Source organism: Podarcis bocagei (assembly GCF_964188305.1).
Source record: "Podarcis bocagei genome assembly, chromosome: 5".
Taxonomy (NCBI): Eukaryota; Metazoa; Chordata; class Lepidosauria; order Squamata; family Lacertidae; genus Podarcis; species Podarcis bocagei.
Window position 1 is genome coordinate 28,693,814 of NC_138129.1, and position 26,908 is coordinate 28,720,721.

Below are 26,908 nucleotides of genomic sequence, written 5' to 3' on the forward strand. Positions count from 1 at the left end.
AGCAGCAGTGTTTTGTGTTGTGTAGGCTCCTATGAGGTAAGTAATGAGCCCCGCCTGCTCCCTAAATTATCACTGGTTTGCTCATTTCTATATATAGTGTGCCTACATTCTGCATGTGCAAATGACTTTAGATACCTATTTGTTGTTGTTTAGTCGTTTAGTCATGTCTGACTCTTCGTGACCCCATGGACCAGAGCACGCCAGGCACTTCTGTCTTCCACTGCCTCCCACAGTATATGCAACACAAAAACCAGCAAGAATTTGCAGTTGACAAAGGACACCTGGACATATCAAGGGCCCCATTACCTTCAGTAGCTTAGGGCCTCATCAAACGTAAATCCAGCCCTGTCTTCAGGGCAGCTTAGTTGCCTGTTCCTCTTATTTCTTTGCAAAGAAAGAATGCTGATTGTATTACAATATCAGGTTTCCCTTTGTTTCATTATCACATGACACAGTTACTCCATTAAATGTAGATACATATCGCTTCTTCTCCCCCTTGCTTCCAGTAGGTGATAGGAAGATAAGCAGCTTGGGAGGCATCAAGAACTACCTCTCCCCATATGAACGGACCTGGACCCAGCAGTTATAATCTGAGGCCCTTCTTCATGTGCCTCTTCTGCGAGAGGTCCAGAGGGTGGCAACACAAGAAGGGGCCTTTTCTGCGGTGGCTCCTCATTTGTGAAATGCTCTCCCCAAGGAGGTTTGCCTGGTGCCTAAGTTGCATATCTTTAGGCGCCAGGCAAAAAACATTCCTCTACTCCCAGGCCTTTGGCTAATTAAACAACCTATGATCTTTTAAAAATGTGTGTGTGTAATTTATTGTTACTAATTACAGGTGTTGGTCTGCCATAGTCGAAACAAAATAAAAAGCTCATACCACATGAAAGCTCATACCAATAACAAATTTAGTTGGTCTCTAAGGTGCTACTGGAAGGAATTTTTTTATTTCATTTTGATTGTTACTAAGTTGTGCATTTTTGTGTTTTTATATTGCAAGCTGCCTTGTGATCCTCAGGTGAAGGGCAGTGTAGAAATTTAATAAATAACAAGTAAAAATAAAGAATAATAATTTAATAAAAAATCAAGTCTTTTTTTTCCTCAAAGCACGACTTCTTCACTGTACTAAATGTACAGTCAGCTACTTAAAAACAAGTTGTTAAAAACAATAGCAAAGCTTTCGTTCACATCGGGTGGTTTCTCAAAAGAAAGCAAAACTCCGACATGATGTACTGTGCTGAGCTTGTACCGGCTTAGCCTTGAACAAGTCATTTTTCCCCAAGGACTATTATGAAAATTAAAATAGGCTAATCTCCCTGCTGCATCCCGCATATTTGTGGTGATGTCCGATAGGTGGGATCTTGTGGGTCCTTTTGCTGAGATGACTCCTTCTTGTCACCCAGCCTAGGAGGGAGCCCTTGACATGGAAAGGAGCCATGGTGGTTGCCTGAGGCAGAGAATTCCTCTCATCCTAACAGATGTTACTGGAACAGTATGTACCATGGCCATAACAGGAAGAATAGCTTTTATCTGATTTACAACCAGCCACCAGTCTGGTGTTGGTCACACCCACTCCCACTGAATCTCGGATTCATTTGCGCCATGCATGATAATGCGACACACCCAGTGGAGACTATTGGCCCTTTAATCCCTTTGTTGTTGTCTTTTAAAAAATACTCTCTAGTGTTGGGAAAACCACTTTATGCATCTGATGAGGTGGACTCTAGCCTCTGAAAGCGTCTATCCCAATACGTCTGTTAGTCTTTAAGGTGCCACTGAAGTTCTTCCTAAGGGTATAAACTATATTTGGGTATAGCTCTGATGTATTTCAGCAATTAAGATGCCCCAATTGAAAGATTCCGTACCTGCAAAATGAAGGCAGGCACTAATCAGCAAAGTAAGGGATTTCCAGAAGTCTTATATCTGGAAATAAGTCCCATGGACCTCAATGGACTTTGCACTGTTAACCGTTTTGTCAAGATTAGACATTTCTTGTCACTGCCAGTAGATGGCGCTGATGTTTCTTATAAACTCAACAAATGAAACCGATTTGTAAAAAAAATGTTACATTAAAAAAAATATGAAAGAGAGAGTGAGATTGCACATACCTTTCTAAATCAAGAAAATCTTTAAGCACCCTTTATTTTAATGTGGCTCTGTTGATTTGAAAGACAACACTCAGCTATCATATGCATTCTAGGTGCCACCACAAATGCAACTGCAGGATAGGCAATCCATGTGGTTTGTGCTTTCTTAGGAGTTGGAGGTAAGAAAGCATGTGTAAGTTGAAAGTAAGTCCCTTTGAGTTTAATGGGAATTTAGGCTGCCGTCCTTCCTAGGGAGTAAGCCCTGTGAATTCATCAGGCCTTAACAAACGTGTTGGAGTGTACTGCATCTCAAAGTGCATGGAACAGCAGCCTAAGGCACTGAATTTTTGTGGGACTTGCTTTTGACCAAAAATGCATCGGCTAGGGCTTTGTAGCACTGTTTTTCAACACATCAGCCAGAATGATCCACCTTCAACAAGGCGATGGACAGGTTCCATGATTATGTAGCTCACTCCTTTTTTTAAAAAAAAAAGGTAGCTTTATTTTTTTAATGTATTTTTTAAAAAGATTTTCTTGATTTACAAAGGTATGTGCAATGTCTCGGTTTTTTTACATGTAACATTTTTTTACAAATTGGTTTCATTTGTTGAGACTGTAGGAAGAAAATGGGGAAAGAGGTGGAGTGGGGGACAGATGAGTGGGGGTGGGGTAGGGTGGTAATGTTTCTATTTTACTTAATATATGTGGGGTTTTGGGTCAGCGTTGCTTGTGCAGGTTCTCTGTTTTTCATTTGTGTTCCTTTGGTGGTGAGAGAGGTTGGGCACAATCAAAAAACAATGGGAGGATGACATCGGCTGTGAGATTAACCCCCTCAATGGACCAGAATGTGGTCTAAACTCCGCTTTAAATCCATATCAACAGAAAGAAAAGAACTCACTCTGAAAATCACCTACAGGTGGTACCTAACACCAAGAAAACTAGCGCTAACACGCCCAGGAACCTCACCAAAATGCTGGAGAGGGGCACCTCCACAGGCAGATACCTCCACATGTGGTGGGAGTGTCCCAAAATTCAACTATTCTGGACAACAGCCATACGAGAAATATGTAAAATGTTATGTACTGAGTTGATAACCAAGCAAGTATTAGAAATCACCTCAGAATTGGCCCTATTAAACATCTTCCAAGACAACAGTGCCCACTTACACCACAAAGAACTCATAACCCACCTACTCTCAGCAGCCAGAAACATAACCAGACACGGGAGAGACTTGTCAGTAGCTCACTCCTTTGGAGCACAGGTAGGTAGCCGTGTTGGTCTGCCGTAGTGGAAACAAAATTTTAAAAAACCCTTCCACACACGAAAGTTCATACCAATAACAAACTTAGTTGGTCTCTAAGGTGCTACTGGAAGGCATTTTTTTCCTTTTGAGCATTTATATAGAATTTGTATAGAATCATGTTGTTTATAGCACCCGTCTTTCTCAGGAGACAATGGAGGAGTGTGCCTTTGGGGGTGAGGTCAAGCTGTTGGACATGGAATCTCAGAATCATGGAGTTGGAAGGGACCCCGAGGGTTATATAGTCCAACCCCCTGGAATTCAGAATTTATTAATTTATTAATCTGTCCCTTTGCTTCCGTGTGTGAGAAAGTGCCTATCTCTGTGTGTTGGTTCAGCGAACACTTTTAATACACATTTCACATTCACTTATTTTTTTAAAATGCACATTGTGCTAACAGGCAGGATATGCACCATGACTGCTGTTTACTCAGATGTAAATCCCATTGAGTCCAATGGGTCTTACTCGCAAGCAGACATGATTATTCTGTATCACTGAAGCCCATTATGTTTCTCTGCACTGCATTCCTCTCATACTGAAATGCAAAATAGCTCAGAAGATAGAGAGAGCCACCACCTCCCCCGTTGCCTAGGCAACCAGATAAAGAAAGGTGCTAGCTTTCACATGTGCCTTCTGGCAAGTATTCTTTTAACACTCACTCCCCCAGCAATACAGCAAGGAATTGTTTAGAGAAAACAGAACGCGGTTCTATAAAGTCACAGAAACATTTCTACTCAAAGTAGGACCTCCTCACTATATAGAAGGATCTGGCAACTTCTGTTTCAGTGTATCTGAAGAAGTGTGCATGCACACGAAAGCTCATACCAAGAACTAACTTAGTTGGTCTTTAAGGTGCTACTGGAAGGAATTTTTTTATTTTGACTATGGCAGACCAACACGGCTACCTATCTGTAACTAGGATCTCTTGTTTTGCGAATTTTGGATAGAAACACTTGTTTCTCCCCAGCCTGAGTTTCAAGGCCATCTCCACCCCCATCGTTCAGCCTGGACACTAAGATCCAGCGCCGAGGTTCCCTCATTGCAAGAAGTGAGGTTACAGGGAACCAGACAGAGGGCCTTCACAGTAGTGGCACCCGCCCTGTGGAACACCCTCCTTTCAGATGTGAAGGAAATAAGCAGCTATCTTCTCTTTAAAAGACATCTGAAGGCAGCCCTGTTTAGGGAAGTTTTTAATATTTAATGCTGTATTGTTTTTAACACTTGATTGGAAGCCGCCCAGAGTGGCTGGGGAAACTCAGCCAGATGGGCGGGGTATAAATAATAAATTATTATTATTAATTATTATTATTATTAATTATTATTATTACTACTACTATTACTATTATTATTATTATTCACCATCCAGCTGCCCGCCATATCTTTTGGACTGGAACTCCCATCAAGCCCCAGCCAGCACAGAGGGCATCAGGTTGAGGAGGGCTCACCTAGGCTGTTTAACAGCTTCATAGCATACAACAGGTGTAGCAGTCATCTCATCAATACATCTCCATGCCAAGAGGAACTGCACCCACTGTATTACCGCCTGCTATGCCGCTGGTAAAGAAGCAGGAGTAACAGTGCTAATTTGACCAAGGGGTTCAATTGTGCCTTCACTAGCTGCAAAAGGAGTAATACTGGAGAAAATGATAGCTGAAAGCTTGTCACTGTTTTGTGACATCCTGCTTGGTCCTAATAAAAGTATTGCTTTTAAAATAGATTAAAATTCAGGGGTTTTTGCTTATGGACCAACTCATTTCCCTTTGATTTTTGTGCCCTGGAAAATTTGACAAACCTAGCCGTTCCCAGAGGGATCTATATACAGAGGAAGTTTTAATTTCTTTTCTGCCACATTTTGAGGATTACATCCCCTTAAACCTACAGAATTTGTCTTCCATTGTCTCTTTTCACCCAAATTGATCTCCAGCTATGGTAATATAAAGGCAAACATGTTTCTCTCTACTTCTGCTTAACCAGAAACCTGTGCATTTTACTCGCGGTGCAGGACAGATCTGGGGTAACAGCCAGGCTTTAAAATAGGGAGCAACCATGGCTTCTTCATCCCAAAATCTTTGTATGTAATCTGATGTCTGTAGCATCTAAAGGAGACTTTTCCAGTCTACAACATCCAGCTTAACACTATTTTGGGCTGCACTATTTTATGACATTTCAGTTTGTCCTAATAAAAGTATTGCCCAGTGGTAGCCAATTCATACAACGGCACCTTAATCACTCATCAATATTATTACGGCATAAGCATTTGTGGACTAGATTGCACATGGTGATAAAGGTTGAGCAGTTGTAAGCAGTGAGGCCAGAGGGAATAAAATGTAAGTACTGTAATAATATAATGACAGTTCAGTTACAGCTAAAATGCATGCACAGGGACTCTTGACAGCAGAGGTGAGAGGTGATAAAACAATCAACTTAGTAATGGCCAAATTAATTAACATCTATAGTGGGGAAAAGAAATATGGCTTCTATTCAGACCCAAATGAATAGAGCTGAACTTCTTGATCAATTGCAATTCATTCAGTTGCTTCTGTCCTCAGGAAATAGTTGCAATTAATACTTTTAAGCTCTGCTGGTTGAAAGATCCAGGTTGTATACTTAAGGGGAAGAAAATTGTTGCAGGGTTGATGGCTAAAACAGTTTCAGGTGGTGTCTTCCAAACACCCTTGCAAACTAGCTTAATTAGAAAATTAAGAAAGTGTGCCACAATCTGTCATGAGGATTTATAAGAATCAGCTGTAGTGGTGCTACTTAAGAAGATTGCTGTTTATGAGGGGGGAAAGTAAGTAAAACTCTTAGAAGTGGGTTTTGATAAGTAAAGAAACCTACAGTATTAAAAATAAGTGATTGCCTTTATTAGTTTAAAGGGGTTTTTTTTGGGGGGGGGTGGAATAAGTTTAGCTTAGTAGTAAAGTATTGATATTAAATTAGGAAGCTATCACTTCAGACATAAGCCAGCAGAACTTCAGTTTTCTAGTTATTAGCCAGATCTCTTCCTTTGACTCATGAATTCAGCTGTGAAACTATATTAGCTTTTTCTGAACTGTGTCTATTTTGGGTTATGATCTTGGGCAGAAGAAATAACTGCTTTTCTTATTTGGGGGAGATTGAAGTATACCCTGTTAAGTTCTTGACTACTTCTTTTTTAAAAAATGTCTTTGTTCCCTTGTCAGCTTCCTCTACTCTAGGCTTTGCAGAGAAACTTGCCTTTGTAGAGGAGTATGCAGATTTCAGGCCAGTGGGGGGCAGTGTGAAGACTTGGCTTTTGGCTTTGCTGTGTTGCAGGGCCAACCCCCTAGCATTCAATGGAGTGAGGCAACTGTCGATAGGCAGTGGCAGTGGCAAGATGTTGTAAGGCTAATAATAATAATAATAATAATAATAATAATTTTTTATTTATACCCTGCCCTCCCCAGCCAAGGCCGGGCTCAGGGCGGCTAACAAGCAATAATAAAAATAAGTTGAATGAATGCAACTTAAAAACAAAATTAAAATACAACATTAAAATAATATTAAAATGTAGCCTCATTGCAGGAGAAAGGAAAAGAAAAAAGAAAGAGGGGGAGGGAATCAAATTGGCTCCAAGCCAAAGGCCAAGCAGAACAACTCTGTCTTACAGGCCCTGCAGAAACAAATCAGATCCTGCAGGGCCCTGGTCTCATGTGACAGAGCGTTCCACCAGGCCGGAGCCAGAGTTGAAAAGGCCCTGGCTCTGGTTGAAGCTAATCTAACTTTCTTAGGGCCCGGGACCACTAGGGTGTTGCTATTTATGGACCTTGAGGCACTCCGTGGGGCATACCGGGAGAGGCGGTCCCATAGGTACAAGGGTCCTAGGTCGTGAAGGGCTTTAAAGGTCAAAACCAGCACCTTAAATCTGACCTTGTACTCCACCGGAGCCAGTGCAGCTGGAAAAGCACTGGGTGAATATGCTCCCATGGCAGAGACCCCGTGAGGAGCCTCGCTGCAGCATTCTGCACCCGCTGGAGTTTCTGGGACAGCTTCAAGGGCAGCCCCGCGTAGAGCGAATTACAGTAGTCAAGTCTAGGGCTCTGTGGGCAACACACAGCTTGTCATGCTCCTGTTAAACTAGTTTAGTATAATATTTTCTACATTAGTTGGCAGCGGCTTTCTGGGGTTTCAGACAATAGACTTTTCCCAGCCTTACATGGAGGCCATAGGTGCCAACTCCCTGGGACCCTGGGTGCCCAAGCACCCACAAAATTCTCCATGAAGGGTCCAGGCACCCACAAATTTTGATGCCAAGGAGCATACATGCTGTATGGCACCCACGGCCCCTGGCACCCATGGTCGTGGGGCCAAGTTAGCACTCCTGGTGCAGGCAGCAGAGGGTTGAATTAGGAATCTTCCGCTTGCTCCACCTCTGAGCTCCGACTCCCCATTGCCAGTGTTAAAGCAAGATTCTGCTCCCAGTCCAGTAGTTCCCTGCCCATAGAATTGTGTGTGTGTGTCTGTTTTGGGTGAATGCCATATTGTCTTTTACATCAGGCAGCAAAATGTTTTGAGCCATACCTGCAAGGTTGGAACAGCTCTGACACCTACAAAAATGGCTGCCCAACATTGTTTCAGACAAGTATTGGAGCAAACTTGATTAATTTAAACCTAAGTCACAGGAGCCAGCTCCTAGGGACCAAGGTCCCTTCGCCCCCACAATAAAAAATTTGAGGGGGCTGCCCCCCCAGTTGATGGGCAGTGCCATTCAAATGGTGTGTGTGTGCCGTGTCATGTGATTATATGGGGCAGGGCTTACCTGCCTCCCCACCCCAATATTATATTTAAGTTGACACCCCTGACCTAAGTCCATTTTAGTGAATGCACATCATTCCCTAGTGTTAAATTTGATGGCAAAAACCTGTCCTATGGCAAAAACCTTCACTATAATCCTATACATGCACAAAGCATATTCTGAATAAATAAGCTTTGGATCACGCTGCAGGATGAAATAAAATTATCTGGCATTAGCATAGATAAAGCAAGTGTCTAAATCTAGTTTGTAACTTGGGGTGATGGGTAACTGAATAAACAAAACTCCTTTGAATTCCATCTCCAGGTGCCCCTAGGATCCTGAAGACTGACCTCTTTTCCTTGGGAACCAAAAAATGTCTTCTCAAAACTGTTCTAGTTCTCTGTCACTGAAAGACATATTTGAAAATGGATTTCTGATTGGTGCTTCTGGTTACAGCATCTCTCCGGGTAGCAGCTGTTTCCTAGAAATGAGCAGCATCCCCCAGCCTGATGCATGTGACAGTGCAAGCAAGATGCAGAATGTGACAAAGGGAAGCTCTCTGGCTCTAAAGGCAACAGACTCCTCCATCAGCAGCACAAAGGAGAACCTGCAGGCCTCATCGGATGCTCTTGCATCTTTCTGCAAGACTCCCATCCAGCCATGTGCCTTTGACTTGTCAAGCTCAGGCTCTGCAAATGACAGCAAAACCAATTACACAGAGGGTGTGTTCCACAATACCAAATCTTCTACTCCATGCAGGGAAGATAATCCCTCTAAACCGACAACTGAGAATATGTCGAAGAGCTCTGAAATAAATGATGTTGCAGTCTTCAAGAAGCCGCCACCGCCACCACCAATATTGGAGATCTCTGGAATACAAGCCACTCTGGGCAATGTACTTTCTCCAGAAGCAAGCTTAGAAGAATTTGGGTCCCTGGGCTCTGTGAAGCTTGATACACCATCTCTGGAGATGTCAAACCTTGCCATGCCTCTGGGTGGTGGTAGTGCTGTGTCTGTTACTATTACAAGACACTAGACTCCTGCACTTTGATCTAATGTTTCACTGGTTGGGCAAAAGCTCAAGGTGGTTTGTACCATCCAGCCGTCTTGCTATGTTTCTTGCATTCTCTTTTGTAGCTAACAAGTGAAGCATAAATGCAAATAAAGAACTGGTCACATAAGGCACTCGTGCTACATGGACAAAGGCATGAAACCATCTGATAAAGAAGTACCTGGACAACTCTGTCCTTTTCTTGCTGAAGGTAACTCAGAGGCCTGTGTGGTCAACCCTAACTGGTAGCTGAACAGCCATACTTCAGAGCTGAACAAGCTTTAGGGGGATGTTTAACAAGCCCCAACAGCCAAGAGGCAACCGCCGCTCCCCCCTCCAGCTGGTGGTAAATGGTTGTTGCTCTGCTAATGACTTGGAAGTGAGACTTGCGTATGCTGTTCAGCTTGTTGCAAGATTAGGTATTTTATGTAAACAGGCAGTACCATTTCTCTGGACAACATTCATACTGTCTACTGTAAACAGAACGTCATTGATTTCCTAATTATCATGTCTAGTCTACTCTGGTCTAGTTGGTACAGTGCCACATAGTTTTTGATCATGTGTAGTGATACCCGCATGATTGAAAGCTTATCTTTTTTCCAGTGAGCACTTTTCCACATAGTTCATTTGTCATAATCACCTTAGTACAGGGTAAAATGATTTTACACTTTTGCAGTTCTACTTTGGGTGACTGCCATCTTAAATACAAAGTTAAGTTTACACATGCTGCAGTGGTTACTCTGTAAACAGAGGCCTGTTCCCACTAGGAGGAGAAGTTAAGAAACATATTGCAGTAGTTATTCTAAAGCCCATTATTCCAATTGCATATTTTGGAGTGTGATGTCAAGAAATTGTGCTCATCTAAAATGTGGGTTGCAACATACTTGCTCCCCCAGCTACTTCAGTCTCAGTTCACCCTTCACATCTATTTACTAATTCTCAGGGGATTGTAATAATGGCAAGCAGATCATAACCTCTAGAATGAGTCTGTGAAGTGTTCTTCAAATTGGCCATACTCTCAAGATCATAGCCTTAGTAACAGAACACAATTCTTTTCATCTTTTATGTTTTAGGATTCACTACTGTTATATTTTCAATTATCTCTCCAAGCAAGGAGGGACTGAGGCCTGACTGACCAAAATTGCCAAAGCAAAATTCCACATTCAAAGCACCTTTTGAAAGAGGCTTCTTTTTTTTTTTTTTTAAAGGATCAGAAATCACCCATACTGGTGAGATGCCATGTATGATTCAAATCTAAAAGTGAGAGTTTATAGATGCAGTTTACAACTTTGTAGCTTTCCAAGTCTTAGTATTGGCCCTGCAAACTTCTATCATGTTGCTAAAATGCAGCAGTTGGAATGCGCATCTTTTGATTTCTTAAAATTGTATGCATTTCTCATGGCTTTTGACTGTTACTTTTAAGTATTCTAAAATCTTATAAGTTTTGCCAGCTCAGTAATACATGCATCTGTCAAGGCAGATAAGTGACATTAATGATCTGAAAAGGAGCAAGTGCCCAGATGAGGTTGGAAAAACCACACACAGTGGGTGGGAGACATACACTTGCCTTTAGAATATACCAGGCATCCCCAACCTTCAGCCCTCCAGATGTTTTAGACTACAATTCCCATCATCCCTGTCCACTGGTCCTGTTAGCTAGGGATCATGGGAGTTGTAGGCCAAAACATTTGGAAGGCCGCAGGTTGGGGATGCCTGGAATATACTCTCCTAAACATCCACTCCAAGGCAATCCCTAACTTGCAAGAGGATTTACAGGACATGGTTGCAGCAGGGGAGCTACAGTAAAGACCAAACAAGGCCATTAGTCAGAATGTGCAAAATCTTGAGTAAAAAGGAGCAAGCAAGCTTCTGACAACACCCACCCTACTTATAGGGATATGCTGTTTGTTGTATTGCCATGCTTTTACCTTCTAGAAGATTATCTGCCTCTTCCCCACTGCATATGCATACTGTATTAATCCACACACAGAGACACATTTAAGGGTGACAGCTAGAAACAAGAATTTTAGGTTGTACAAAATGTGATATTTATTTGTTTATAAATAGAAATATTAAATATGGAATGCTTCATACATAAGAAATTATCAAAATTATTGCTGCCTATAAGGCAATCCCTCATTTGGCTTCGGCGTTTTAGACTATCTACATATTTGTAAGGTAACATAGGGTACAGAAAATGGCAGGAAGAAGCAAAGCAAGCCAGTTTATTGAAGGGGAAAAAACCAAAACAAAATAAGAGAAGCTATTCTATTATCCTTCCCTGTGACATCAAATTTCCTTTCAAATATTCAAAAGCCACCCTGGAATCCAGCTTCACTTGTATCAATATCGTGCTCCTTTAAAGAAAAGAAAAAGGATATTTGTCAATACATACAAATGACTCTAGGCTCCTTTGCATTTTCAGGGTCCAAAATAAAATTTAAATGGTCTTGAAGGTTTTCAGCTCCTAGACTTTGGGAACAATGTATTGGCCCTGGGCCATAAACTCTTGCCCATGTTTAACAGATTAGGAGCACCCTGAAGGCTCACACACTCTTCTTCCCCACTCTTCTCATGTAAATTCCTCTTCCTATTTGCACAGCTGACTATCGATGTCCGTAAAAATGTTACCACTAACCAGTTTGTAGTCACAGCTAGAAATGGGATTGCAACCTCTGGGTTTAGACAGCCCTGGTTAGCATTAACATTGGTGCACATATAACACTGCCCGAGGGTTGCCGCTAAAATGAAGGAGGGAATCTGGCAGTCAAGAAAGGAGGAAGCATAAAGTCTAATATGCTCAACTATCAACTAGGTATTTAATATTGCTTTCTATAAGGAGCACACAGAATCACAAAAAAGCTAGAAAGAATTCTCTCCACCCATCTTTTTTTTTCTTCTGAAAGAGGTGTTGGAACAGAATACTCAATTAACTTGAAAAGCAAATTAGATAAAGCTCAAGTCCTATTTTATTATTAATTTTAATGTGGTGCCTCCTCTATAGATCACTGAGATCAGGGAGTCTGTTTCCCCAGAAACCTGGCTTTCATATCTTTCCCAATGACCATTGGACAGGGCTTCAAGAAAAATGCCTATTAGTTTACCTGATTTAACTTCTTGAACTCCACCACTTGAAAGAAAATGTGCTCCAGGATATGTTTGGCATCTTGCTGCTCCTTTGGTAGTTTGTTAGTTACCCCTAGGATGTCCCCACATTTTCTGACATAGAATTCCAGATCATCTTCAGTGCCTAATAAGGACATAAAAGTAGCATAATACACACAAAATTTGCCAAATCATTTAAAGATATTATATGGGTTTCCACAAGCAGAGAAGGGATGCAGAGCCTATATGCAGCCACACATTACTAGACCACAGGATCCTTCATCCCTGACCACTGGGGCTGGGCTGGTGGTAACTGGTGTCCAATAACATCCAGAGGACTACATATTATCTATCCTGATCTAGAGTACCTCCATTAGCATGGAGGAAACAGATTTAAAAGATCTGGTTTTCTTAACAAAATGCAAAGCATTTTGGAAAAAATTTAAGGTATGCATAATATGGAGGACTTCAGTAATTTTCAGCTTTCTAAAGTGTGCCCTGGAGATAAAAGTTTGAGAAGCTCTTCATCTAGAAAGTTTCCCTGCCCATCCCACAAATAGTTTAGCAATCCCAAGTTCAAATGTTTGCACTACTTACATTTGTTTGTTATTTGAGCAAGGCGAGCTTTCTCAGAAGAGAAAGTTTCATCCAAATCAAACAGGTCCAGGCTAGGAGGAGGCAGCTCTCTGAAGGCCGGTGGAAAAACCTAGTAAGAGATTAGGCAAAACTTAACAAGCTGAGTCTGCCCATACTTGTTCAGAGAAAAAGAGCATTGGTGCAGGCTCTAATTAAACTACTCGCATGCTGTAATCTTGTTTATACAATGTAAGCTTCAGAAAGTAAACTATTCTGTTTATAGCCCCTTCAAAAACATATACAGGTTTGACATTTCCAATTTCTACTTCGGGAAAATCAGTGACATTCAGCTTAAGCATTTTGGTGAGACGAAAGCAGGCACCAGATTACTTGTTTCCTAACCACAAGATGTCAGGTCTTGGAAGGGTTAGAGTGTGTTCAGGGCATAGCCTGAATTGAGAGAAATGTGATTAGCTGCAAGGACTGGACACATAAAATAAGTTAGGCTGTCCATGTATGAAATTTCTAACTTTGAGGAATGATGGGCAGAACATAATGTCTGGGTTAAACTTTTCCTCATTTTTACTGCCTTCCTTTGAAAAACAAACTTTTGGTCACCTACAACAGCGTTTCCCAACCGGGGACCATATGCCCCCTGGGCCCTCCCATTTCAGGCATCGGGGAAATGGCTTCCTCCCCCCCCCCCATTGGCTGTGCATCAGAAGAACAAAGCAATTAGAGTCCCTTGCCAGTTTAAGAGTGTTTAGTGATCACAGACAAAGAACAAAACAGCCATTCTCAAAGTTAAGGCGCTCCCAATTAAGTATTCCTCCTACTTCTCCCTGAGCCATCCTTGTCACTTCCCCTTCTGGCAACCTGATCTTGCAACCACTGAGCCTTCTGCGTAGTAACCTTAGCAGCTCTCTTTGCCCTTGGTGAGAGAGGCTGGACAATTTCCAGCGAAGGGGAGCCACTTATCTCTCTCTCTCTTCCTGTTCTGTTTCTCCGTTCCCCACTCAGCTCTGCCCAGCTTTTGTCTTCTGAATTATGTCCCTCTGCAAACCAATTCTCTAGATCTATGCTGCTCTACTGTTCCTGGGCAGCTTCAGGATCCTGGTCAGGAGCAGGAAGAGGGAGAGGTTCCCACCATTCCTCATCAGAGTTGTAATCATCAGTCTGATCTCTGACACCCCAGGATATTCCAAGGGGTCCACAGGTGAAAAACACATAAATGGGACGCCATGGCATGAGACTAGGGAGCAACAGAGGGGAAGTGAAAAGTGAAGAAAATAGAAAAGTGACCAAGAAAAGAAAAAAGAAAACAAAGAAGTGAAGAAAATAGAAAAGACAGAAGTAAAGGGAACAGAGAAGTGACCGTGATTCCCAATGCATGGAGTGCCACACGCACTTTGCAGCGACGTCGCTTCCAGTTCCTTCTCCCTCCCACTTCCGCACTCCACCACTGCATGCACCAAGCTGTCCACATGTTGTTTGTCACGGGCAATATGCGTGGCTGCAGCGGTGTTAGTGTGTGGGGTGCTGTTTCTTCGTGCAAGTATTACTGTGAAAGGAGGCATGTTGCTGCATGCAATTTTTACTCAGCCTCATGCAGAATCGGCTCAACATAATGGACAGAGGTGGTCTTCAGTTATCCCTCGCAGCAAAAGAACCAGATATAAAAAAGCTTGTTTCTGGTCACCAAGCACAAGGGTCACATTGATCGAGAAATACTTAAAGTATATTTTTTTGTATTTTGTAGAAATTATATATATATATATATATATATATATATATATATATATAGGTTTTGGTGTCTTCGGGTGTCTTCCCGTGTAAGAGTTGGGGTGTCTAGGCGACGTTTCGACGAGGTCTCACTCGTCATCTTCAGGCTGGTGCTTTCGGCTTCTTGTTACTAGAACAGAGCCGAAAGCACCAGCCTGAAGATGACGAGTGAGACCTCGTCGAAACGTCGCCTAGACACCCCAACTCTTACACGGGAAGACACCCGAAGACACCAAAACCTACATTCCTGTACCCGTGAAAATCTACGAAAGCATATATATATATATATATATATATATATATATATATATATATATATATATATATATATATATATTAAAAACATGTTCTATTTACAAACAAAACATCTGAATAGCTACCCTTTCTGCCAGTAGGACAGGGGGGCCACAGGAAGGAAACAAGGTCAGAAGGAGGCTACGGTAGGAAAAAGGTTGAGAAACACTGACCTACAAGTCATAGACCTGCTTCAACACACATTGTAACTTTCAGTCATTCCACCAAGATGACTTGACCTGCCTGATCCTCTCTTCCTACCCAATAAGCCTTGAACTCTCCCTGCACTATATATTGTGTTGCCTCTTCTGTTTCTGAAATCACCCATCTGTTCACCCTACTCATAAATGCTTGTAACCTTATTTCCTTCCTCTACTAGGACAGTTACTTACAGCTGGCTGAAGTGCAGGCAACGGAGTTTCAAACTGAGGCTGAATTAGTTGGAGCGGTTCGTATTTCACATTCAGCTGCTCATAAGACCTGCAACGTATAACAATGTGTAAAGTTTGCAGCATTGGCTAAAGGTTTTTTGCTTTGGAGTTTTGGCATGCGTTAACAACTTTTACTATCACCACGAGTCCAGGATAGATATTAATTTAACTATGCCAAAATGATAACTAGGATTAGAAGTGTACATGGGCAAAACCCCAAATTTAACCACCTTTCTGCTGATGGTGCATAACATATTGAAATTCAAGTCAAAGTGCTGATACTGAACGTTAAAAATGCTGAACAGCTTGAGACCACGTTATATGAAGGACTGCATCTGCCCATATGAACCTTGAAGACAACAGCATCAGAAGCTCTGCTTCTGTGCCACCATTAAGATTGTTAAGATTGGTGGACACCAAGGATAGGGTTTTTGCAGTAGTGGCCCCTGTTCTTTGTAACTCCCAAGGGATACACAGTGGCCCTTTCAGTCTTGGTATTCAAAAAGACTTTAAAAATCCTACCTGCTTCAAGTGGCTTTTACCTGATGCACTTTGCTGCTGATTCTATTGCCTATTTTATACTGCTGCCTACTATTGTATATTTTAAATTTTTAAGAAGTATTTAACAAAATATATTTTTATTGTAATTTAATGTTTGTGTTATTGTTCTCCATCTTGTCCTCCAGCTTGAGAGGACTCCGTCCTCAAAGAGCCTATAAACAACGAAAATAATGCAATGAATAGGCCCTAAAATCTATTAAACTAAAATGAAGAAGAAAAAGACACTGAGTTGGATCCAGACTTTGCTGTCTGCAAATGGAAGATCTCCTTTTGTACACAGGAAACTTTTGATCAGGTGTGTGTGTGTAATGTGACTTCTGCTGATTCTCCCAGCCCCCAATCCTCTGGAGCAGAGTTTCACAGGGTGCAAAGTGATGGGGAAAACTGGTAAAAGTTGCCTCCTCACTCCTGCTGCTGGCAGCAAAATCTGGATGCAACCCATTGTTTTGGGAAACATAAATGAGGCCACCAACTTGATGATTTTCGGAAGTGCAGTGGTATCCAGCTGGTAAATAGACATGTCAAAAAGTGTTGTGAAGTCTCGTGGATTTTCATCTCCCTCCTGCAGGCAAACTCGCAGTCGCTCTGACAGGGTTGCTATATCTGGAAGCATCGTATAATCAGATATCTGGAGGAAAAGCACACAGAAATTGCTGTAAACAAAGAGACAGCTCACACTAAAAATGGAACCTTTCCAGTGAGCTAAACAACTACATGATAAAATAAATGCATCTTGAATCATATATCCAAGAAACAATACACTTAAGAGTGTGGATTTTAATTTAGTTTGGCCAGTTTTCTAACCGTCATAGTTATGAGCACTTATATACATCTCTTGATATAGGAAACGGATTTTAAAAGCTTCTTCAACAGTTAAATAAGTTTGGTCGAAATAAATTTATATTTTGTACGTAACTTCTAAATTCACATATATTATGATACCTCTTTATTTTTCATGATAAAACCTATTTGTTGATGGCAGACATCATAGGAAAGAAAATTAGCTTTACTTTTTCATCTCAGTGTATTCTTCACAACATGACATTACTACAAACTGCTAAGTAATTTTAAAGTTTCGGATAATTGGAAAGTTGAAACAGTGATAGAACTGAATAAACTTTACAGAGCAAGTGTAAAAATAAACAACTCAACTTTTTGTCTTTAAGTTAAGAGTAGTCAATGGGGTCCACTCTAGATGTTATCAAACCCCCAACCCACCTCAGTCCCAGCTCCCATGGCCAATGGTCAAGGATAATGGGAGTTGGAGACTGCATCTAGAGGGCACAGCACCAGCTACCCCTGCTTTCAGCTTATCAAGGCTTCCTTTTTGGCAGGGACAAAAAAAGTAAAAGAGGCAAAAACAGAAATTCAACAAAGTTGGCAGCTATACTTTATGATATACAAAGCTAATGTTACTAAATAATGTTAAATTAGTTCCCCTTACCTCGGGATCTTCTGCATCAATCTGGTTTAAATGGATGTCGCTTGTTGTAAGCCACTGGAACAGTACATCCTAAGAAACCAAAGAGCCCAGTTATAATTGTGGAATTCTTTGAATTATCAATATTAACAGTGCAAAAAAGCACAACAAAACAACAACAACAACAGAAGTTCCTTGGCATATTCAATCAATCACACTCAGGAGATGACACATATAGGTAAATTGGCTGGAAGCAGGAAACATTATTTAGAGTAAATGATTACAAGAGAGGTGGTGGCTGCATTCTGATGTCACACTAAACCAGTCCTGTCTTGCATCCCTTTCCTAGCCACCACTGGCAACCAGGAATTCTACAGTGAATGCAGTGGAACTGCTTCCAGATGAGTGAAAGCAAGAGAGTGTTCTGTTTTGCCAGCCCAATCATCTTCACTACTGGCTGCAGAAGTCTGTCATCTCCTCCATGGCCAGTATGGAATCTGGTCTGGCTGATGAAGCAGAGGGCACTGTTTCATTTCTCTAGCTTGATCAGCTCCTACAGCCAATCGGAAGCCGCGGAAACTCCATTGTATGTTTGGCTTCCAAAAATAGTTCGCAAACCGGAACAGTCACTTCCGGGGTTGCGGCGTTCAGGAGCCAAAACATTTGAGAACTAGGCTGTTTGAAAATCAAGGTACAACTGTATTGCAAAAACGACTACATACCATAGCGTCCAAAAGAATTAAGTAGCAAAAACTTCAACTTGATATGGTTGAAAAGACAGCTCACTCTGCTGAATAACTCCTAAACTTCAAATAAACCTGGTCAACTGATCATTAGAGGGCATACATTAGCAATGAAGTTGACAACAGAGGCTCACCATAATCTTGCTGTTTTCTTCTTTTTCCAAATATTGGTCACTGAACATATGACAAGATCCTAGTACAGCTAACTTGCCACCTTGATTCTATCAAAGAAGAAATCAGTAGAACAGATTTAATAACTTATACTGTACATCAATGCTTTGTCTTACCAGGTGTACTTTTTATATTACACTCTTTAACATTACATTGCATAACATTACATTACACTCTTTAACATTACATTGCAGGATTGGGGAATCTGGTCTGACCAATAGGCCAGATTCCTCTGTCCACAACACCTCACAAGCCAGATGTGACAGGTGACCATGGTATTTTCCTAGATTGGCTGTGTGGGATAGGTATTGGAGGCACAGTACTACAGTAGCTCTTTGAATTCCACCTCATTTGTCTTGAACAGATTCTACCATTTTCTTCAGAATCCTCTTGCACACGTTCCAAGCTGCCAAAATCCTTATTATACCATGGTGCCCAGACCTGGACACAGTACTCCTGATCGGGTCTGACCAAGGCAGAACAGAGCAAACTATTACTTCCCTGTATCTAGACAACAGACTTCTGTTAATGCAGCCTAGAATTGGCTGGGACACTAAAAATTACCGTATTTTTTGCACCATAACACTCACTTTTTTCCTCCTAGAAAGTAAGGGGAAATGTCTGTGCGTGTTATGGAGGAAATGCCTACGGGTGGCATGCCTACGGATTTTCCTCCTCTAAAAACTACGTGCGTGTTATGTTCGGGTGCGTGTTATAGAGCGAAAAATACGGTAATTTGTCTCAGTTTTGAGGACACCATATACTCATATTACATGTTTCTATGAAGGCATTAAAAGCTCATACAGATTATGAATGCACAGACACTACTGGGGGCAGCATAAAGAAAAGATTACAAGGCATACTTGTTTGGAATGGCTTTAATAACTGGGATAAACTATGTGTACAAATGTCAAGTTATCTTGTTTTTATCCATCTCAATTGAATTTGTATGGATGCTTAACATGCTGTTCCCTTTTCCAAATATTTTGGGATAAGCTAAGAAAATAAGTAAGTAAATTCAAATGAACATATTTACCATACATTAATTAAAGTTAGCAAATTACACTAAAAATGAAGTAAAAGTATGATAATGTAAATTTAGAACAGGGCCTATCTTTAGTTTTATTCACCTTTCAGCATTTTGTCTTAGAAGTGTTTTAGAAATGGTATAATTATTATTACTAATGACTGATAAAACGGGGGAGGAACTGCAATAACAGTTCAATGTGCTTCCCAACCCCGGTTATAGGTCAACTCTTTTCAAAGGTTCCAACATAAAGGAGCTTTTATCTGAATGCTTTCCTGCTAAAGTTGCACAAGATGTGCAAGTAACAGAAATTATGAACGAACTTACAAAATATCATGTTTTCCAAGTATTTGATGGCTCATGCAGTTATGTACCTTAAAGTGATAAAAAGCCAAGATGGGTCTATTAAGAGGAAAGCAGACAGATCCCGTGGACAGAACAGCCACTGCTGGTTTCATCACATTAAGTGTAGCACCAAATGGATACACAAAAGTGAGAGCCCTACAAAATAGTACAAAGACTGTCATAAGCATTTTTTATATTTCACATAATTGCAACGCTGTCAAACACAATCAACCATTCTCTCTGTCCACACCTATTCATGTTCTTCTGCTGGTAGGAGTTTTTTTTTTCTTTAAAAAAAGAAAAAAGATACCTTGTCTTTGTAACACTCTAGAATTAATTTTGATGGCTTAGATCCAAAGAACCAAAAGTGGACGAAAGGTGCATTTGCACTGCTCAGCAAGCATTCACAGAAGTCTACTTCTCCCAGGGCAGTACCACAATTTAGCAGAGGTTACAATACTGTATAGACAACATACTGAATAAGGAAGGAAAAAGGCTGAAGTTTATAGACTCCAGGCCACAAGAAAGTCTTGAGAAGGAACCTGTGCTTCAAAAAGAGCTAGTGACAATGCAATAACTTCTTGGGATTTGGGTATCTCTCTTTAAAAACAGTGCTCTTCCATTGAATTGTGAGTGGAAGAGGCCTTCCAATAGCGGATCTAAATCAGTAATTAAAAGGACTATACTTTGCGATGTATTAAAATCCTGTTTTTCCTGCTTTCTGTGGTGACATGTTTAAAGCATGTATAAAAAATGTCCATAAACAGTAAAAAAATAATCCAGAACATTGTGCAAAACTGTTCCCTTTCTTGGATTTTGTAGCATAACTCCCCTTAAGCAGAACTTCAAGAGGCAAAATACAAAATCTTAGGCATTAATTAAAATATTCTACATATTTCTAGAGCACTTCCCACACAATGCTTTATTATAACTTTTCAGAATGAACATTGATGGCATTTGTAACATGGCTGGAAAGAATATACTTACTGTGAATCATTTCCACTGTTGTCTTCATCTATTATCCCAGACACTGTTTTTCCAGCAGCTCTACTGATTTCCCTTATAGATGGAAACCCAAAAATAACTCATTTGTAGTTGTAAAATATAGCAAAGTTACACAAGATAAAATGTGAATGCACCCACACACCATCCACTATCAAATACTTACCGATTTAAAACTCCATTGGAGACCAAAGCTTCTTTAGGATGGAAGTATTTATAATACACATTTCTCACCACAGAGTCTTAAGAGAAATGAAAAATAATATTTTTTTTCAGTAAGATGCAGCGCTGCAAAGTATGGGCTATGGATTCTAGATCCTTGTTCTCTCTAATTGTATGAAGGCTGATGTTGCCAACAAAGCACCTTCTGACTTCATATTATCCCCCCCCCCGCCCCACCCTACTAAAATTTGGCTTGAAAGAAGAATAGTAGCCAATTGACTAGGCTGCAGTGTGTGCCTGGCTGAGGTGTGCATGTGATGCCCACAACAGTTTCTGTTTGCAAATGTGCCCATGGTCCTTAAAAGGCTGGCAAATCTCTCATATTTTCCTTGTGGCAGATGTACAATCATAGCAAAAGTACAAATGGAACAGTCACAATGAAAGATAAGAGGTGCAGTAGCTCTTTTGCTGTATCAGAAGCAATTCATCAAGCTATTCACTTTAGGCCAAGGCAGTTCTACATCGCACATGAATCCATCTTCCCCAAGCCCTTGCACTGCTCTGTTCTTGCATCCACTGAATGCAGTCCATGCACTGAGGCCACAGAGAGGAGGGGCTGCTGAATATTCGAATGTGCAGTGCACACAATGGTTTAAAGAAAAATGAAAATTACAGCGCAACGGTGTGTAGCTAGAGTTTACAGCAAGAGATGTTCACTTAGAGCCTAACAGAGAGAAACTCTGTGGACCTTGCTCTCTGCTCAGAGTTCAGGCCTGCCGCCATACCAAATATCCCTCAGACTTGGATATAATTTATCGTAGTACTGTTCACTTGCTTAGTATTTTCAAAATCAGCAAACATGGAAAAGGGAAGATGGCAAAGCTACAATCAAATTCTGTTACTAGCTCTTTTGGGACCTAGCAATATCAAATTAATAAAGCACACTCAAATTGATGTAAGTTGGGTCACTTGTTTGTGGTTTCTGACTATATGATATGTAAACATTCTCAAGACTGACCAAAGAAGAAAACTTGTCCTCAGGTCACTTATTACCATTATTGACCATGATCCCATATTCTTCCAATAAAAAGTTGATGTTGGTGTCATATCGAGATTCACCACCTTCTCCCAGCATCACCAGGATATCCCCACCACTTTCTAGATACTTCTTCAGAACCTCAAACTGTAAAGGGGAAAAAAGCACAAAATGTGAGTTCTTTGCAACAAAGTATTGAGTGCCAGGATGAAAGGTTTTCCTGCTTTTACACAATTTAACCCTTGAAGATTAGAATAGCAACACAACACAGCTTGCACATCCTTACAAAATACTAAGTCCCCTTTGGTAAAGAAACCCCATCTTATTATTCTTACAGGACAAAGGGGAAATTAACCCCAAAGATGGTTAAAGTTTAAGCAGTGCAAATAGGCATTTAAGCTAACAAACTACCTGCTGTTTGGCATACAGCAGAACAGGGCTAACTTTAGTCTTCCATAGTCCACTTTCTTTTCTTTTCTGTTTTTCATCTGTGAGTCCAACAATGTGTTTTAAATTTATCAAGTATGAGTGCATACTCAAGGTCTCTTTATAAGTTATGGCATAATTAATCTGCTCTAAGCAATTCTGAGTAGGCATTCATGTTTAGTGCTTTAGTGGATTACATTTAGGCTGTAGTCCTAAAACTATTTACCTGAAAGTAAGCCCCATTGAATCCAACAGGACAGACTTCTGAGTAGACATGGTTAGAATTGTACAGTTAGGGCGGTATTCAGCTAAATAATTTTGTGCACGCTGTCTCCAGATTTACTGCAGAGGACTGGGGGAATGCATAGAACAGATTTATGGGGTGCACAGAGGAGGAGAGGGGGAGAATGTTCCACTGCATCAGGAAAAATCCTTGCACTGACAGAGCATGAACCTTAACGCTACACTGAATTCTGCCCTATGTCTAGCACTCTTTGCAAAAATCCCAACAAGAAGGCAATCCATTAGTAAACAGTGAACAGCCCACCTAACATACATACAGGGTACAGCACTGTGGCTCAGACACATTTGCAAGGCACCAATCCTGCCCCAGATCATACAAAACAGGGTGGCCAGCGTGTGCATCATCCTGCTCTGCTTCCATGAATCCAAAAGGCCTATAGGATGTGATGCAAGAGAACCACTGAATCTTGAAGAAGTTCACAGGATCAAAATACTAGACAAGATCAGCAAGGTAAATAGATCTTTAAACAGTTATTGAGGTATTTAAGACAATTACATACTTCAGCAGCTGTGAACTTTTCTCTAGGTCCTGATGTAATCCAGAGTTTTACTCCGGTCAGCTTCTCTGAAGTTATTTCATCTTTTAAACTATGGACAAATTAATAGAAGACATGTTACCCAACAACACATATCACTGGCAAACCACAATTCCAGGACTGTACATAACACAAAGACAGTGATCGTGTTTTGTTTTTTCTCAGCAGGGAGGAGGAAAAGAGCCATTTTAGCGGTGTTCAGGGTGAACTATGGCTTACTGTGACATGCATGCTGGATCAATATCTCAATTGTCTAGGCAGATGTTGCATTATAATGTATTTTTAATTTTCTTCTCTACTTTGAAAATGACTACAAAAATAAGAAGGTATTCAACCTTAAAATAAAGACTGATGTCCTGAACAAGGTTACCAAATCTCATTCCATTATCAAAATATTCAAGGGAGATATATTACAAACCACGAAGACCTAATGCCAAATGCATATAGGTATATTAAGCTAAAAGCCTCATTTCACTTGCACAATTATCCCCACAATGAAGGTGAAGGGCTGATGCTTTAAAGAACAGGGGCTTTAGACCCATCTTGAAAAGCTGTGGTTGAGGTAAGGCTTGAATGCAAGACTATGAAACCCACACTCTGCCACTATCCTACACTAACAAAATAAGCTTGTTTAAAATCTGCAATCAGATATACAGATATTGTACAAGATATGAGGAGAGCAAAAATTTAACTGTTATGGGGCAGCCATTGTCCTGGGTACTTTCAAACATTCTTATGCCTTCATCAAACTTCAATGCTGGTCTAGAAACAAAAGATGGCTCGCCTTCTCCTCTCAGAACAGCAGTAGTAAAAAGCAGGAAGCTAACACAGATCAGAAAAAAGAAAACAATACATACTCCACTCACCTCTGTATCTTCCAGTTGCTTCGAAGCTTTTTTTGTAGAATCCTATAACCATTGTTCATAGTAAAAATTTCCTTTTTAGAAGCATTAAAGACGATTATATTACGAAGTTCTCCCTCCATAGTTACCTCAAAAATGAAAGAGCACAGGCAAATAAATAAAAAACAAAGGAAAAGGAAAAAGTGCTATCATTATTCAGAAATTCTAAGAACCTTTCCCAGATTAATGTAAAATTAATGAATACCCACAATTAACCAAATAACATTATGTTTTATTGACTGATCTAGCACGGTGGAAAGAAAGAAAATCTGGGTTCTCTGCAAGGATTTTTGACTTCCAACTTTCCAAATACCCGAACCTGCCAAAAAGAATGCTAGTGAAAATGAAGAAAGCTTGAGGCAACAAGTGTATTTTTGAGTGGTATGAGTGTCAGCTTTGTTTGGTTCTTAGCTATGTCTTTTGCACCAGACTACAGCTGGTGGATCTAAGAGTTCTAGTAGAAAGCAAAACAACCCCACTTCTGTTCCAGCAATTGGGACAATAAAATAGTATGCCAGGATCTCTTGTTCTTGAGCTGTATTACTACACAGGATCAAAACTCTCTCCAAGGGCTAGTTCCCAGGACTCTTTGGGGAGAGCTATAGCAGTGAATAAACTGGCATAAAATCATTACAAGCTTGCAGTGCTGAGATTTCATAAGCATTTGTAGTTCGAAAAATGAGGGTAATTCTATCAGTAAGTCTATGATTTGGCACTGAGGAACAGAAATACAGTAAGTAGATCTGGAAGCAAGTAGGAGTTGCATCTAGTAATTAAAAAAACAATCTGCCTGAAATTGCATTTTTACAAAGGTTTATCTTAATCCCATTATAGAATCTCCCTCTCCAGAGGCTGAAGCATGAAGAATCATGATGTATCTGGTGTTTTCTGACACAGCCATGGCACGAAAACATGGATCTGAGGCATTGGGTAGATTTTTCACATAGGTTTTGTACAGAATGCCACCAAAATCACTATGACGTCTGTTGTCACAGGCAGCACCTCAAAACTCAGCGTAAACAGAGTGCTTCACATTAACAGCATTAACCATTGGCTCTAGGCCTAGGGGGCACAAATCCTTACAGATTCTTGAACAGGAGCCTCTCCCTCAAACCACCATCAAATCACATTACATCTGTATCCTCAGACCGTGCCACAATGTTTCTGGTGTTGGCTGACATGTTACAGGTGTCATGTTTTTAATAGTAGGAGGGGTTTTTTTTGGGGGGGGGGGGAATCAGTATAAAAATATTGCAAGTTTGCTGCACTGCAGGAGATTGGACTAGATGATCCTCAGGGTTGCTTCCAACTCCACAATTCTCTGATTCTGTATGATTCAGTCCGTTAGGCGCAGATATGATCTGTGATTTGATAGTGGTTTCCATGTATCCTATTTTTAAAAAAATCAAATTCAATAGGACTCTTGGACTGGAGTAATGTTTGTTTGAGGGGGCTTTTGTTGCTGCTATTGAATTTTTTTTGTACATTTGTTTTGGGTCTTCTTATGATTTATGTGGGAATTTTCCCAATATGGTTGCATGCTTTTGGGTGTGTTTTATTTATTGCTGCTGCCTGCTTTTGCTATGTTTTAATCATGCAATTCCCGCCCCGTCCCCCGTTTGTAAGCCGCCTTTCAGCATGGTTTTTCTGGCTACGGAAAGGCGGGAGGCAACTAAAATTTACCAGCTCGGACTTCTACAAGGTCCCAAGGTGAGGGGAGCCAGGGTCGTGCCTACAAAGTAACCCTCCGCCTCCATAAATGGTCCCGAGGGAGGGGGAAGCACCTCTCCACCGCGACCACAAAAGTTGACTTACCTGCGGGGTCGCCACCATCCTTTCCCCGTCCCCTCCAACCGCGGAGCAGCAGCAACGCGCGGTAACTAAGGGCCTTCTCCCTCCCTAGCAACGCGAGCCCTTTCCGTCTGCGCAGGCGCCCAAAGCGGCTTCGCCGGCAAAAGCAGGAGGCGGGGCAGAGGAAGGGAAAGCCGCGTTGCGTCCGACGTGATGACGACACAGGCCCGCCTAGAGTCTCCTTGAGCTGCAGGGAAAAGGCTCATTCAGCGGTGGAATCTTCCATTCTCCATGGTGGAGGGGAGTCCGGCAACCTCGGCAGCGGCAGAAAGAGGGAAAATCCCTCTTGGCAACGTGTGTTGTTGTTGTTTTTTGCTTTGGAAGAGTTTTGGAATCAGCAGAGGGCACTGGATGTGGTGTAGTGTGACTTGAAGGGTTAGACCTAAATCCCAGCAATCTCATTCTCCCCCCTCCCCACTTTCGTGCTGAGTAGCAGCACGTTCCTAACATGTACTGTATTCTTCTGTTGGTCATTTTGTCCCTATTCCTTGTGTTGTCGCGTCAGCTCTCTTGGCAACTTGTACCCGTTTATGTTTTATGTTTACTGGCAAGCAATAAATACATAAGCAACAAATAAATAAAAAGAAGTCTCCCTCCCACAAAAGGCAGCTATTTACATATTGCAAAAAAGAGGAAATGGATCACACCTACCAACACCCACAAAAGGGCAGACATTGGCACATGCTAATTACTATGTATAGGTACAAATTCAGAAATAGCTGCTGTGTTTTAAAGAGAAATACAATATATCTCACCACCGTGGGGAGACGATGACATGTGTTGCTTGCTCAGTCTGTTGTTCAGGTGCTGAAAGTTGTTGTTTCTAGGGGAAAATGGGGGTTACAGCTGTAAAAGATTAAGTAAAAGAAAAGAAATAAGGGAAAAATTTGATAAAATTAAGTTTTGTTAGGATTTGCTGAAATAATTTTGGAAATTGGGATGTAGAAAGGGGAGGTATGGGGAAGTCGATGAAGTAAGGTTTAAGGAAAAAAGGATATGAAATTATACATGTTTGTGTGTTTGTTTGTTTATGTTTATTAAAACTT

General features: G+C 41.0%; 2 protein-coding genes across 8 annotated transcripts in view; one reads left to right on the plus strand and one right to left on the minus strand.

The window, feature by feature from the left end:
* LOC308588109 (uncharacterized protein) overlaps positions 1 to 26,908 on the plus strand; it is a 336,103-nt gene that overhangs the window by 43,385 nt on the left and 265,810 nt on the right. The gene's annotated exons all lie outside the window — the stretch shown is intronic.
* On the minus strand, positions 11,214 to 25,978 carry IFT52 (intraflagellar transport 52). Of its 2 annotated transcripts, XM_081196461.1 has the most exons (14): positions 25,827 to 25,978; positions 23,976 to 24,100; positions 23,074 to 23,161; positions 21,862 to 21,991; positions 20,813 to 20,888; positions 20,632 to 20,703; positions 19,674 to 19,800; positions 18,236 to 18,322; positions 17,383 to 17,451; positions 16,412 to 16,566; positions 15,339 to 15,426; positions 12,892 to 13,000; positions 12,294 to 12,439; positions 11,214 to 11,546 (listed from the first exon to the last, which is right to left on the minus strand). In XM_081196461.1, the coding sequence occupies exons 1-14, from the start codon at positions 25,842 to 25,844 to the stop codon at positions 11,499 to 11,501; spliced, it is 1,338 nt and encodes a 445-aa protein (XP_081052587.1). In that variant the 5' UTR covers positions 25,845 to 25,978; the 3' UTR covers positions 11,214 to 11,498. The 2 variants fall into 2 exon arrangements, with proteins under 2 accessions (XP_081052587.1, XP_081052588.1); XM_081196462.1 differs by lacking the exons at positions 19,674 to 19,800; positions 20,813 to 20,888; positions 21,862 to 21,991; ... (1 more) ...; positions 23,976 to 24,100; positions 25,827 to 25,978.

Coding starts and splice junctions, on each gene's coding strand:
- IFT52 (XM_081196461.1), bottom strand. Junction 20,704..20,812: donor TCCAATGGAGTTTTAAATCG/GTAAGTATTTGA, acceptor TCCATCTATAAG/GGAAATCAGTAGAGCTGCTG. Junction 18,323..19,673: donor TGGCTTTTTATCACTTTAAG/GTACATAACTGC, acceptor CTTCTTTGATAG/AATCAAGGTGGCAAGTTAGC.